Source organism: Pelophylax lessonae (genome assembly GCF_965119305.1).
Source record: "Pelophylax lessonae genome assembly, chromosome: 6".
NCBI lineage: Eukaryota > Metazoa > Chordata > Amphibia > Anura > Ranidae > Pelophylax > Pelophylax lessonae.
This window is the reverse complement of record NC_138773.1, coordinates 317,770,925-317,785,758: the sequence shown is the minus strand read 5'-3', so window position 1 is coordinate 317,785,758 and position 14,834 is coordinate 317,770,925. Positions and strand designations below refer to the sequence as shown.

The window sequence follows — 14,834 nt, the reverse complement described above, 5'->3', positions numbered from 1 at the left end:
TTCAGAACATCACCTTATGATACCCCTAATACAAGTGTTTAGAGCAGTGTTTCTCAACTCCGGTCCTCAGGGCACACTAACAGGCCAGGTTTGCAAGAAAACTATAATACATCACAGGTGATATAATTTGCTGTTCAGTGAATTCAGTATTCTAGTCTGCATCTCCCCAAGGTAATACGTAAAAACGGGCCTGTTAGTGTGCCCTGAAGACCGGAGTTGAGAAACACTGGTTTAGAGGATTCTGGGAGATGTAGATGTTTTCACATGACCTATGAAGAACACACCATAAGCACAGTAAAATAGCAATGAAATTGCAGCAAATTGGCATGTGTTTTCGGTGCCATCCCAATATGTTTCGCCCACTGAACTTTCTACAAGCTTGCACATTCATTGTAAGACTCCTTTTTTAGGTATAATTTAAAAAGCAGTGTGTTCTATTAGTATGTGATGCTAAGCTATGCAATGTTGTGACTTTTGAAAATTTCCTAATAAAATACCTTTCAAATAAAAAAAAAAAGTCCTAACCCTACAACAACTCTACATTTCAGCTTACACTTATGTGCCATCGCTTAGACGATTTATGGGAGGAGAACAGAGGAAGTGTCGTATTGTTTGCTTGGATGCAGTTTCTTAAGGAAGAGACCCTTGAGTACTTGAATATAAAATCACCTTATGAAGTTCAATTTGCCAATGATAGAATGCACACCTGGATGGAGGTCGAAGAGGAAGCAAGGCTGTGCATTGCCGCTGCAGCAACTGAAGAGGAAGCAAGTCTCTGCATTGCCGCTGCAGCAACTGAAGTGGACACAAGTCTCTGCATTGCCGCTGCAGCAACTGAAGAGGACGCAAGTCTCTGTATTGCCACTGCAGCAACTGAAGAGGACACAAGTCTCTGCATTGCCGATGCAGTAACTGAAGAGGAAACAAGTCTCTGCATTGCTGCAGCTGCTCCTGAAGAGGAAACGGTTGACGAACGGGCAATACAAGATGTCCAATCAGTGTATGAGCTCATCAGACACATACTGGACTTTGATGAGAGCCAACAGAAGAAATGTTTTGACAGCAAACAGTTCTTATGTAATATCTGCTTCTCTGAGAAGCTAGGCAGCGATTGCACGTATTTTAAGGACTGCAGCCATGTGTACTGTGATATCTGCCTTCGAGACTATTTTGAAATTCAAATCAGAGATGGACAAGTCCGCGCACTTAATTGTCCAGAACCCAAGTGCATGTCAGTTGCTACACCTGCTCAGGTAACCTGTTTATTTTATTTTTTTCAGGCTCCATTTAGATGCTAACCATGCATACATCAATTCACAGTGGTTTATCAGCTGACACCGGTCACTAAAGTTTAATCAGTAAAGAAATGCAAGATGTGGAGTTGAATAGAAGTAGCACGGCTGGTGCAATGGTTTTTACCCATTTGATTCTTCTGTTTGGCCCTGTGGTCTGTGGTCTCATGGCCAAGAACAATGGATGCACAGAGAACTGTCACTGTATCATGTAAATTCCTTGAGTAGCTCTGCAATGGAGAATTCAGTGCACTCTGTAAACTACTGCTGGTGGGTGGTCTGGTAAGGGAGGTAGTGGCACGGGAAGCCTTAGTTCAGATGAGTGCTGTTACTAGGGCCAGGTCTAGCCTGTCTGATGTGGGGGGTGTAGTAAACATTGTGAGTGGCAGAGGATAGGGTCAGCAATTTGTAGGGCAGTGTACAGGAGCTGTTAGTTTGTAAGGCAGTATACAGCCGGCTGGCAGGGAAAATGATAGGAGGTCAGCAGGGGGGTGTACAGGAACCAGTAGGGCAGTGTACTGGGGGTCAGAAGGGCAGAGGACAGGGGTCAGCAGGGTGGAGAACTGGGGTCAGCAGGACAGTGTACAGGGGTCAGCAGAGCCAAGTATAGAGATCAGCAAGGCGAAGGACAGGAGTAAGTAGGGCAATGTACAGGGGTCAGCTGAGCCAAGGACAGGGGTCACTGCTGGCAGGACAGAGGACAGGGGTCACCATTGGCAGGGCAGAGGACAGGGGTCACTGGTGGCAGGGCAAAGGACAGGGGCCACCGCTGGCAGGGCAGAGGACAGGAGCCACCACTGGCAGGGCAGAGGACAGAGGTCACCGCTTGCAGGGCAGAGGACAGGGGCCACCGCTTGCAGGGCAGAGGACAGGGGCCAATGCTGGCAGGGCAAAGGACAGGGGCCACTGCTGGCAGGACAGAGGACATGGGCCACTGGCAGGATAGAGGACCGGGGTCACTGCTGGCAGGGTAGAGGACATGGGCCACTGGCAGGGCAGAGGACAAGGGCCACCACTGGCATGGCAGAGGACAGGGACCACCGCTTACAGGGCAGAGGAAAAGGGCCACTGCTGGCAGGGTAGAGGTCAGGGGCCACTGCTGGCAGGGCAGGGGTCACCACTGGCAGGGCAGGGGACAGGGGCCACTGCTGGCAGGGCAGGGGACAGGGATCACCACTGGCAGGGCAGGGGACAGAGGTCACCACTGGCAGGGCAGAGGACAGGGGTCACCACTGGCAGGGCACTCGGTAGAGCTCTTTCTCCCAACCCTGCATGAAACAAAGCCTGAGCACAGGCAGCAAGATCTCCTCCCAACACAGTACATTGCTGAAATCAGTTTCCCTTGCCTGCAGTTGGGCTTTATTATTCTGTGAATAGTGTAAATAAAAAGTCCAAAAACAACTGACATTAACATCCATATAAATATAATTTTGTGTACATTGCAGGTAAAGAAGCTGGTTGGAGAAGAATTGTTCAGCCGCTATGATCGTCTCCTCCTAAAGTCCACTTTGGAGTTGATGACAGATGTAGTTTATTGCCCTCGTCTAAGCTGTCAGACTCCTGTAATGCAAGAGCCAGGTGGCACAATGGAAATTTGCTCAAGCTGTCAATATGCTTTCTGTACCCTTTGTATGATGACCTACCATGGAGTCTCCAAATGTAAAGGACCAGAATGTAAGTCTACGCTGGTTTTGTAACAAAGATTCAACTTTTTTAAAATTCTCTGTTCTGGCAGTGCCATCTTCGCATAGGTCCTACCCTGGCCACTAGCTAGATAAAATGACCCTTCTACCTTCTAAGGAAGCTTCCCCTTTGGTTTGGACTGGCCAGGCCACACTCCGTTCCTCAGGGCAGACGCTGAGTCTTCAGACCGCTGTCTCTATGCTTTATTGTTGTAAATGGTCCCAGTCAAGTGAGCCCCCTACCTGGTTGTAATGTTTTCTGGCAAATCGTGGCCCTGTGTGCTTCCTCCCTGCCACAGCACACTGAACCTACCCAATATGCAGTCTTTGCTGCTCCATCACTCAGTGTCCCTGTAACGAAACCACAACCCCACAATGTGCTTGTGGGCTTCCGTCAGAATACCGCTTCCTTCAGTTTTGAACATAGATATCAGATATTCTAGCTGCTCCCATACAAAACTAGCCGAGAATAGTTTGTATAAGATCTGTGCCCAATTTTTACTGGCTGCCAGTAAAAATACTGATGGTTGGCAACACTGTCCTCGATCTCCTCAGTTGGACTGCTTTTGGATGTCCCGAAGGTGAAAGACTTCCCGTGTCCCTCAATGGACGAGAAAGAACATAGCTGAGGTGCATAAGCCCAGGAAACAATATTAACATAATGACAACCCCCCTTGCCCCCTCCCCATATAAAAAAAAACACACTTACAACCATTAAGTTGGAAAGGGCAAGGCCACAGCTTTATTTAATTTCCAACACCAAAACAAGTAAATGTTTAGGCCGGTGCCAGTCACAGTTGTACTGTGAGAACTCTTTGTCATTCCACAAACTAATTAAATTCCAAAGGGGGATTTGGGGGGGGGGGGTCTGTCCTTACTACAGGTGCTGGACAGACAGCCTACCTCCAATTTACAATCAAGGGCATAGCCCATTACAGGGACTTTAACTGCTGGCAAGGTCAAAAACCGCTGCTAAAGCTGTGGCAGACCAAATCCGAAAAAAGGGCAGCTCTTCCAGCCACGTTTCTTCAAAAAGACCCATAATTCCTTGGGGGAGGTATTTTAACTGATCTCAGGCCCAACCCCATCCCATTAATCCGTCAAATCTTCTTTTCCCATATTGCCTCCTGCTTGATCCAAGCTCCTGGCTCTGCCCCCATCAGTCAAGGCTCTCTTTTCCTAAAGGGATCAAGAGGCCTTCATTTTTGGAGTACATTGAGGAACACAGGTCCCACCCATCTGTGTTTATCATAATGCTCTTGATGCTGCTTTGTTACAAAATTGACGTACTAATAAAAGGATGCCCACACCAAAGGATGAAAGAGTCCAAATTAATTTATTTGTATATACTAAAAAACAGCCAAAGCTTAGAAAATTGAGGCATGCTGTAGTAGGATGGGTTGTCGTGGGCTGGCCTACAGTTTGTGGTTTTCTACGTTCCCTTCCCTTCCCCAAATCTATTCTATCTTCTTGTAGATTCATTTCAGTTCATCTACTGTAGCCTATGATTATAACTCATCTCATTAACCTCCTTTTTTAGCAGAACCCGTGGACCCTACAGCTGAACAACCTTCTGATCCAGGTAATTTAATGTGATTCTAAAAGTTTAGCTATTTATTTCTTTTTTTTTTACAAACATGTTATACTTACCTGCTCTGTGTAATGGTTTTGTCACAGAGCAGCCCTGATCCTCTTCTTTTTGGGTCCTCAGTTGGCAGTCCTGGTGACTCCCCACTGCCGAGTGCCCCCCAATAGCAAGCCTCCATAGCCATGCTTCAGTGAATGGAATATGTCCAGCTCAGCGCCCCCCACCCCCTTCTTCTCGTTGGCCAACTACTGTGTGAGTCAATGAGGAGAGAGAGCCACCAGAGAGATTTTGCTCTCATGCACATTGCTGGATCAAGATGGAGCTTGGGTAAGTTTATGGGGGGAAGAGTTGCATGTAGAAGGTTTTTTACCTTAATGCATAGATATGCTTAGGAGGTGCCAGACTGCTTTCATTTGACAGCCAGAAAGAAGCTAGTTTGTCATAACCCCTCTGTAAAATGTACGAACCTGTCAGCTAAAGGGACAAAGCTGTCACAGATTATGCTGTCTCCATGATACCAGTCATACTCCATTTAAAACTGAACACCAGTGCTGGAGTGGGGCAGCAAATCTAGGGCAACACACACTGACTAGGAGGGGTACTAACTGACACTGACATCCCTAGTGACACTAATATAGTGATTAGGGTTGAGCGGACACCTAGATGTCCGTGTTCGACGGGTTCGGCCGAACTTTAAAAAAAAGTCCGGGTCCGTGTCCCGGACTTTTACCGAACTTTTCCCGGACACCGAACCCCATTGAAGTCAATGGGGACCCGAACTTTAAGGCACTAAAATGGCTCTAAAACACCAATGGAAAGGGCTAGAGTGCTGCAAATGGCAGCAAAACGTAGTTAAGAGCATGGCAAGTGCTCTGCAAACAAATGTGGATAGGGAAATAACTTAAAACAACAAAAAAAAAACAGAAAAATAAAACAATGTTCTTCATCTCTGAAGGACGAGGCCCATATGGAGTAGGAGGGAGGTTGAGGTGGTGGTGGATGTGGCGGTGTCATAGGCGTGCGCACAGGGTGTGCCGGGTGTACCTGGGCACACCCTAATCACCTAGGGCACATAGCATTATCGCTCTGTTTGCCAGTGAGGAGATGGGAAAGATCTCCCTCGCACCTGCTCTGCTCTATTTCTCTTTGCCAGCAGGGAGAGTAATGTATCGGGGCCATGTACATGTAGGCAAACACATGCATGTGTATTTCAACTTTGGGGTGCACACCCTAATGCAATAGGCTGCGCACACCTATGGGCGGTGTAGGTGGAAGCGGCGGTGGAGGAGGACCAGGGCCGGATTAAGAGCATCATGGTCTTGGTGCTGAGGATTTTGAAGGGCCTTAAGGGCCGTGCCTTGGCATGCACCCAGAGGAGGAAGGGTGCAGCCATGCATGCCTAATTCAACATGGGATGCTGTCTCTGAAGCCCATAAACACATCCATGCATCGGCAACTGTCCCTCCTTGTCCGGCCTTCGCGCTGTGTGGGGAGGTTCTGAGGGTGCTGCCTGGGGAAGCGAGCATAGAAGCCAGACTTCTGTGTTTACAAGTGACAGAAGAGCGGTAACAGTGAATATGGCCAACCCGGGGCCTATATAAAAGGTAGGGGCCTGGAGATGCAGCTCCAATAGCCCCTACGTTAATCTGGCCCTGAGGAGGAGGACGAGGTAGCCAACACTGCTTCTTTTCACACATTTTAAATGAGGGTACACCCCAAAAGAGTGAGAAAGAGCAAAAATGGAACAATGGGTGGGTAAGGTCGGTATCCATTGCTATTCTGCATAAGGTACGGAAAAGTCCCGTGGGATCCATGCCTGGTTAATTTTAATGAACGTGAGCTTGTCCACATTGTCTCTGGACAGGCGGCTGCGCTTGTCTGTTATAACACCCCCAGCCGTGCTAAATACCGATTCAGATAATACACTGGCTGCAGGGCACGCCAGCACCTCCAAGGCGTAAAGGGCAAGCTCAGGCCATGTGCCCAATTTGGAGACCCAGAAGTTGAAGGGGGCAGACCCCTCATTCACTACATGTAGGCGTGTGCACACATACTGCTCCACCATGTTGGTAAAATGCTGCCTCCTGCTAAGACGTTCCATCTGAGCTGCTGGTGCTGCTGTTTGTTGTGGCGTGCTGACAAAGCTTTTCCACATTTCGGCCATGCTAACCCTGCCTTCTGAGGTGCTGGCGGTGCCCTGGTTGCGTTGGCGACCTCCTCCTCCTCCTCCTCTGCCTTGTGCTTCCACTGTGGCCCCGCTGTCAGATGGGAATGCCAGCAGCATCGCGTCTACCAGCGTGCGCTTGTACTCGCGGATCTTGCGATCGCGCTCCAGTGAGTGAATTAAGGATGGTACGTTGTCCTTGTAACGGGGATCCAGCAGCGTGGCCATCCAGTAATCAGCACAAGTTAGAATGTGGGCAACTCGGCGGTTGTTGTGGAGACACTGCAGCATGTAATCGCTCATGTGTGCCAGGCTGCCCAGAGGCGACGAAAGGCTGTCCTCTGTGGGAGGTGTATCGTCCGTGTCCTCTGTATCCCCCCAGCCACGCACCAGTGATGGCCATGAGCTGGCCTGGGTGCCACCCTGCTGTGAACATGGTTCCATCTCCTCCTCCAGCTCCTCCTCCAGCTCCTCCTCCTCCTCATCCTCCAGAACTGTGCCCCTGCTGGACAATTGTGTCCCTGGCATTTGTGTGTGCAGGAACCCACCCTCGGAGCCCCTTGCGAATGACTGCCCTGAAAGCCTTTGAAATGTTACCTCTTCATCCTCCTCCTCCTCCTCCTCATCCTGTGCCACATCCTCTTCCATCATCGCCCGAATTGTTTTTTCAAGGAGGCATAGAAGTGGGATAGTTAAGCTGAGAACGGCGTCATTGCCACTGGCCATGTTGGTGGAGTACTCAAAACAGCGCAACAAGGCACACAGGTCTCGCATGGAGGCCAAGTTATTGGTGGTGAAGTGGTGCTGTTCCGCAGAGCGACTCACACGTGCGTGCTGCAGCTGAAACTCCACTATGGCCTGCTGCTGCTCGCACAGTCTTTGCAGCATGTGCAAGGTGGAGTTCCACCTTGTGGGCACGTCACATATGAGGCGGTGAGCGGGAAGGCCGAAGTTACGCTGCAGCGCTGCCAGGCGAGCAGCAGCAGGGTGAGAACGCCGAAAGTGCGCACAGACGGCCCGCACTTTCTGCAGCAGCTCTGACATATCGGGGTAGTTTTTAAGGAACCTCTGCACCACCAAATTCAGCACATGCGCCAGGCAAGGGATGTGCGTCAAACCGGCTACGCCCAGAGCTGCTATGAGATTTCGCCCGTTATCGCACACCACCAGGCCGGGCTTGAGGCTCGCTGGCAGCAACCACTCATTTGTCTGCTGTTCCATGCTCCTCCACAACTCCTGCGCGGTGTGTGGTTTGTCCCCCAAACAGGCAAGTTGTAAAACTGCCTGCTGTCGTTTAGCCCTGGCCGTGCTGAAGTTGGTGGTGAAGGTATTACGCTGTCCGGATGAGGAGGCGGTAGAGGATGAAGTAGCGGAGTAGGATGAGTTAGGAACAGGAGGCAAACTGAAGCGCCCTGCAATCCTCGGTGGTGGAAGGACATGCGCCAAATTGCTATCCGCCTCAGGCCCATCCGCCACTGCATTTACCCAGTGTGCCGTTAGGGAGATATAACGCCCCTGACCGTGCTTACTGGTCCACGTATCAGTAGTTAGGTGGACCTTGGCACCGATGGCGTTGCGCAGTGCACACCTGATTTTTTCCCCCACTTGGTTGTGCAGGGAAGGGATGGCTTGCCTGGAAAAGTAGTGGCGGCTGGGCACGACGTACTGTGGGACAGCCACCGACATAAGCTTTTTAAAACTGGGCGTCTCCACCAGACGGAATGACAGCATTTCAAAGGCCAATAATTGTGAAATGCTGGCATTCAGGGCCAGGGATCGCGGGTGGGTAGGGGGGTACTTCCTCTTCCTCTCAAGTGTTTGGGAGATGGAAAGCTGAACACTTCCACGGGACATTGTGGAGATGGTTGTTGGTGACCCAGGTGGTGGTGTTGCTGACAGATCGTCTGTTTGCGGGGTGGCAGGTGCCGGTATGACTACAGAGGTGGCTGGAGCGGCCGAGACTGCAGCAGAAGAGGAAGCAGGATGAGACAGAGACGTTTCTTGGTTTTGAAGGTGTGTACTCCACTGCAGCTCGTGCTTTACACTTAGATGCCTGATCATGCAGGTTGTGCTCAGGTTGAGAAGGTTTATGCCTCGCTTCAGGCTCTGATTGCACAGGGTGCAAACCACTCGTGTCCTGTCATCAGCACATTTTCTAAAGAACTTCCACGCTAGAGAACTCTTTTGAGCTGACTTTGGTGCGCTCGTTCCCTTGCTGCGTTGGGCAGTAGCAGGCGTAGTGTCTAGGGCACGGCCGCTCCGCTTCTGCACCCTGCTCCCTCTTCTGCTGTGCTGGTGGCTCTGTGCGACCACCGCCTCTTCCTCCAAACTACTCAGGTCACCTGCATGACCTTCATTCCATGTGGGGTCGAGGACCTCATCGTCCTCCACATCATCTTCCACCCAGTCTTCACTCCTGCCCTCCCTGTCGGTCTTCTGGGGCAGGGCTAGGTGGATGGCCCTGGGAAACCCTGCTGACAGAGTCCTCAAAAAGAATAAGAGACTGCTGTATGGCTTGGGGCTCAGACTGCTTGCCTGATTTGCAAGGGGGTGAGGATAAAGACGGTTGGACATTGGCTGCAGGTGCCAACTCTGACCTTTCTGCAGTAGACTGGGTGGGAGACAATGTGAAGGAACTGGAGGCACTGTCAGCAGCAAACCAATCTACTATCGCCTCTACGTGTTCTGGCCTCATCACTTCTAGAGGCGTATGATGCCCTACCAAATACTGATGCAGGTTCTGTCGCCTACTCACACTTGAGGAAGGTGTTTCACTTGTGCGTGTAGCTGGCACAGATCGACCACGTCCTCTCCTTGCAACAGGAGCTCTAGCAGCAGCACCACGACCCAGGCCACGGCCCCTATTTGACGCTCTCCTCATATTTCTGAAATTTAAGATCTTGCCCTAGAGAGGTCTTTATTGAATAGCAGAACAAAAGAACAACAGTATCGCACGGGTGTATCTCACAGTCAAATATGCAAACTATGCCGCAATTTAATGTTTTTTACACCAAAAGGGTGTGTATTGAATAGCGGAATAGGATAAAAAACTGTGTATCTCACACGTACAAACACAGACTAGGCCCGATTAAATTTTTTCCTACCCTAAAGGGAGGATGAGGAAGAGGAGTATGGAACAGGCAGCACCCTCAAATCTTCAGAAGTATGAGATGAACCCCAAAAACTTGGAAAGGTGGATCTCACACGTACCGACACAGACTATCCCGCAATTTAATTAATCCCCAAAGGTTTTTATTGAATAGCGGAATAGGAAATATGATCAAAAAAAGTGTATGTATCTCACACGTACAGAAGCACACTAGGCCCCAATTACTATTGTTTGTACCCCTAAAAGGATGGATGAGGAGGAGGAGGAGGATGAAACAGGCAGCACCCTCAAATCTTCAGAAGTATGAGATTGTGTTCACTGTACCCCACAAAGATTGTGTTCACTGCACCCCAAAAGATTGTGTTCACTGCACCCCAAAAGGATTGTCTTCACTGCACCCCACAAAGATTGTGTTCACTGTACCCCACAAAGATTGTGTTCACTGCACCCCAAAAGGATTGTCTTCACTGCACCCCACAAAGATTGTGTTCACTGTACCCCACAAAGATTGTGTTCACTGTACCCCCAAAGATTTTGTTCACTGTACCCCACAAAGATTGTGTTCACTGCACCCCAAAAGGATTATCTTCACTGCACCCCACAAAGATTGTGTTCACTGTACCCCACAAAGATTGTGTTCACTGCACCCCAAAAGGATTGTCTTCACTGCACCCCACAAAGATTGTGTTCACTGTACCCCACAAAGATTGTGTTCACTGTACCCCCAAAGATTTTGTTCACTGCACCCCACAAGGATTGTCTTCACTGCACCCCACAAGGATTGTCTTCACTGCACCCCACAAAGATTGTGTTCACTGTACCCCACAAAGATTGTGTTCACTGTACCCCCCAAAGATTTTGTTCACTGCACCCCACAAGGATTGTCTTCACTGCACCCCACAAGGATTGTCTTCACTGCACCCCACAAAGATTGTGTTCACTGTACCCCCCAAAGATTTTGTTCACTGCACCCCACAAGGATTGTCTTCACTGCACCCCACAAGGATTGTCTTCACTGCACCCCACAAAGATTTTGTTCACTGTACCCCACAAAGATTGTGTTCACTGTACCCCACAAAGATTGTGTTCACTGCACCCCAAAAGGATTGTCTTCACTGCACCCCACAAAGATTGTGTTCACTGTACCCCACAAAGATTGTGTTCACTGCACCCCAAAAGGATTGTCTTCACTGCACCCCACAAAGATTGTGTTCACTGTACCCCACAAAGATTGTGTTCACTGTACCCCCCAAAGATTGTGTTCACTGCACCCCAAAAAGATTGTCTTCACTGCACCCCACAAAGATTGTGTTCACTGTACCCCACAAAGATTGTGTTCACTGCACCCCAAAAGGATTGTCTTCACTGCACCCCACAAAGATTGTGTTCACTGTAACCCACAAAGATTGTGTTCACTGTACCCCCCAAAGATTTTGTTCACTGCACCCCACAAGGATTGTCTTCACTGCACCCCACAAAGATTGTGTTCACTGTACCCCACAAAGATTGTGTTCACTGTACCCCCCAAAGATTTTGTTCACTGCACCCCACAAGGATTGTCTTCACTGCACCCCACAAGGATTGTCTTCACTGCACCCCACAAAGATTGTGTTCACTGTACCCCACAAAGATTGTGTTCACTGCACCCCAAAAGGATTGTCTTCACTGCACCCCACAACGATTGTGTTCACTGTACCCCACAAAGATTGTGTTCACTGTACCCCCCAAAGATTTTGTTCACTGCACCCCACAAGGATTGTCTTCACTGCACCCCACAAGGATTGTCTTCACTGCACCCCACAAAGATTGTGTTCACTGTACCCCACAAAGATTGTGTTCACTGCACCCCAAAAGGATTGTCTTCACTGCACCCCACAAAGATTGTGTTCACTGTACCCCACAAAGATTGTGTTCACTGTACCCCCCAAAGATTTTGTTCACTGCACCCCACAAGGATTGTCTTCACTGCACCCCACAAGGATTGTCTTCACTGCACCCCACAAAGATTGTGTTCACTGTACCCCACAAAGATTTTGTTCACTGTACCCCACAAAGATTGTGTTCACTGTACCCCACAAAGATTTTGTTCACTGCACCCCACAAAGATTGTGTTCACTGCACCCCAAAAGGATTGTCTTCACTGCACCCCACAAAGATTGTGTTCACTGTACCCCACAAAGATTGTGTTCACTGCACCCCAAAAGGATTGTCTTCACTGCACCCCACAAAGATTGTGTTCACTGTACCCCACAAAGATTGTGTTCACTGTACCCCCAAAGATTTTGTTCCCTGCACCCCACAAGGATTGTCTTCACTGCACCCCACAAGGATTGTCTTCACTGCACCCCACAAAGATTGTGTTCACTGTACCCCACAAAGATTGTGTTCACTGTACCCCCCAAAGATTTTGTTCACTGCACCCCACAAGGATTGTCTTCACTGCACCCCACAAGGATTGTCTTCACTGCACCCCACAAAGATTGTGTTCACTGTACCCCCCAAAGATTTTGTTCACTGCACCCCACAAGGATTGTCTTCACTGCACCCCACAAGGATTGTCTTCACTGCACCCCACAAAGATTTTGTTCACTGTACCCCACAAAGATTGTGTTCACTGTACCCCACAGAGATTGTGTTCACTGTACCCCACAAATATTTTGTTCACTGCACCCCACAAAGATTGTGTTCACTGCACCCCAAAAAGATTGTGTTCACTGCAGCCCACACACAGAAAAATGGATGTGGATCACTGACACCTGCCTATCTCCTATCCCACACCACACAGCAATATCGATTGTAGTTTGTAGAACACACTTTCTCTAAAATTCAGCAGCAGCCTCTCCCTAACAGGATTGAGAAGAGATCGTAGATCAGGATTAAGTGCAGACCCCACCCCACACAGCAATATCGATTGTAGTTTGTAGAACACACTGACCCTATAATTCAGCAGACTCTATCCCTAAAATGCCTACAACTCGCCCTGCCTAAACACTCCGACCTGACCCGAAATTCTATCCGGACACCAATTTGTTTTTCCTGCCTGTCTTTCCCTAATCAGCAGCCAGCACGTATGTGTGCTCTGTCCCTGAGCTAAGCAGCAGAATGATGCCGCTGCAGCTGCCTCGAACTTATAAAGACTTGGTCACATGCTTCAGACGGCCAATCACAGCTACTCATACATTTGCAGGCATGGCTGGGATAGCTTAAGGCACACCAGTTAAACGATTGTTGATTGGCTGTTGAAAGCCCGCCATGAAAAGAGCGCCAAAACATGCAAAACCCGGAAATAAAACGACCGAACACGGATTTTTTACCCGAACATACAGTAAAGTGTCCGTGTCCGTGTTCGGGTAACAAAAATCCAATTATTCGGTACGAACACGAATAATACAGTCCGTGTTCGCTCAACACTAATAGTGATCAGTGATAATACTGCACATAACAATGTACTACTGACGCTAACTGGGAAGGGGCAGTGCTGTATCTTGGCCTAGGCCAACAAGGCCCAGGCCTAGGGCAGCACTTTGCTGGGGTGCAGCAAAAAAGCTGATGGGGCTGCACTGATATGCTGCCCTGATGGGCACTAATAGACTGCACTGACGGCCACTGATGAGGCAAGACTGATAAGCTGCACTGATATGATGCACTGGTGGCCACTGATGGGGCTGTACTGATGGCCACTGATGAGGTTGCACTGATATGCTGCACTGATGAGACTGCACTGATGGGCAGTAATGAGGCTGCACTGATGAGCACTGATAAGGCTGCACTGATGGGCACTGATGTAGCTGAACTTATAGGAACTGATGAGGCTTCACTGATGGGCACTGATAAACTGTGGGTGTGGTCTGTGGTTTACAGATGACAGGGTGGGTCATAAACAGGAAAGGGTGTGGCCTTTACAGGACAGGGTGGGTCATATTTAAATTAGGGGTGCCCAAGTTTAGTCAGGCCTAGGGCAGCACAAAACCTAAATACACCACTGGGAAGGGGTTAACATCAAGGGGTTAAAGTAGAACTATGGGCAAAACTTTTTTTTCCATTTTGGATAGAGCAAGGTCAGATTTTTTTTTCCGCCATCTGTGTCCCATTGCGGAGATTTCCCTTCACTTCCTGTCCCATAGCCAAACAGGAAGTGGGAGGAAATCCCTGCAAATTAAGGGAATTCCTTGGGAACCCCCAACTAGTGTCCCCATTGGAAGATTTCCCCTCTTACTTTTCTGGGGACAACCCAAAATTTGTAATTTTCTTTTACGTTCACTTTCAATGATAATGGTAAGCAGGACAGATAGAGAGGGTGAATCTCCCTAACAGCAATAAAAACTGACAGGGGTTCTAATCCCTATATATAAAGAAAAAAAAGAAAAATTCGGACTGTACAGGCCAAACAAAGGGAAGTTCATGATTCAATAAAATCCCTGTTTTTATTATATCAAAGATAAAAATAAACCTAATACAAAATGACAATTATATAAAAACAATCCCTTTGAGGGAAAGGAATATATGGTAACTGGTCTGATAAGCACGATATAATTAGGGGGTCTTCGGTACCGACGCGTTTCACCAATCGCTTCCTCAGGGCTACAAAGACCATACAGTACTCATCTATAGATAAAAACATAATTTACAAACAGATCTTGATATATATTGTACATATTCCATATTCAAATACTGTATAGCAGTGCTCAAATATAACAACAACGAACCTGAAACTAAAACAATTAATTCCCAGCTCAATTCACCAACCAGTTTGCTAAACAATCAAATTAACCAGTCCAACAGTATGCATTAAAAACAGGGATTTAGTTAGCACACATTTGCAGATGCATGTGTAAGCTGCAGGGCCACTTCACGGCACCCAGGAAATACACCCTGGGCGGACGCCGGGACCTTATTATAAGACAACTATCCTATAGAGGTTAATAGAGGTTAATAAACAGTGGCGGCCCGTCCATTGGGGGTGCAGGGGCGCGGGCCCCCCCCCCCCCTATTTATGCGT

The 14,834-nt window shown here is 48.6% G+C and overlaps 1 protein-coding gene across 1 annotated transcript in view; it reads left to right on the top strand.

The window, feature by feature from the left end:
* The window catches only part of LOC309557741 (E3 ubiquitin-protein ligase RNF14-like), a gene marked incomplete at its 3' end in the record, with an annotated part of 75,113 nt that overhangs the window by 38,301 nt on the left and 21,978 nt on the right, over positions 1–14,834 (top strand). Inside the window, exons 4-5 of the mRNA XM_082260512.1 lie at positions 549–1,253; positions 2,738–2,966. Of these exons, the coding sequence (XP_082116638.1) occupies positions 549–1,253; positions 2,738–2,966 (934 nt within the window). The remainder of the gene's footprint in view (positions 1–548; positions 1,254–2,737; positions 2,967–14,834) is intronic.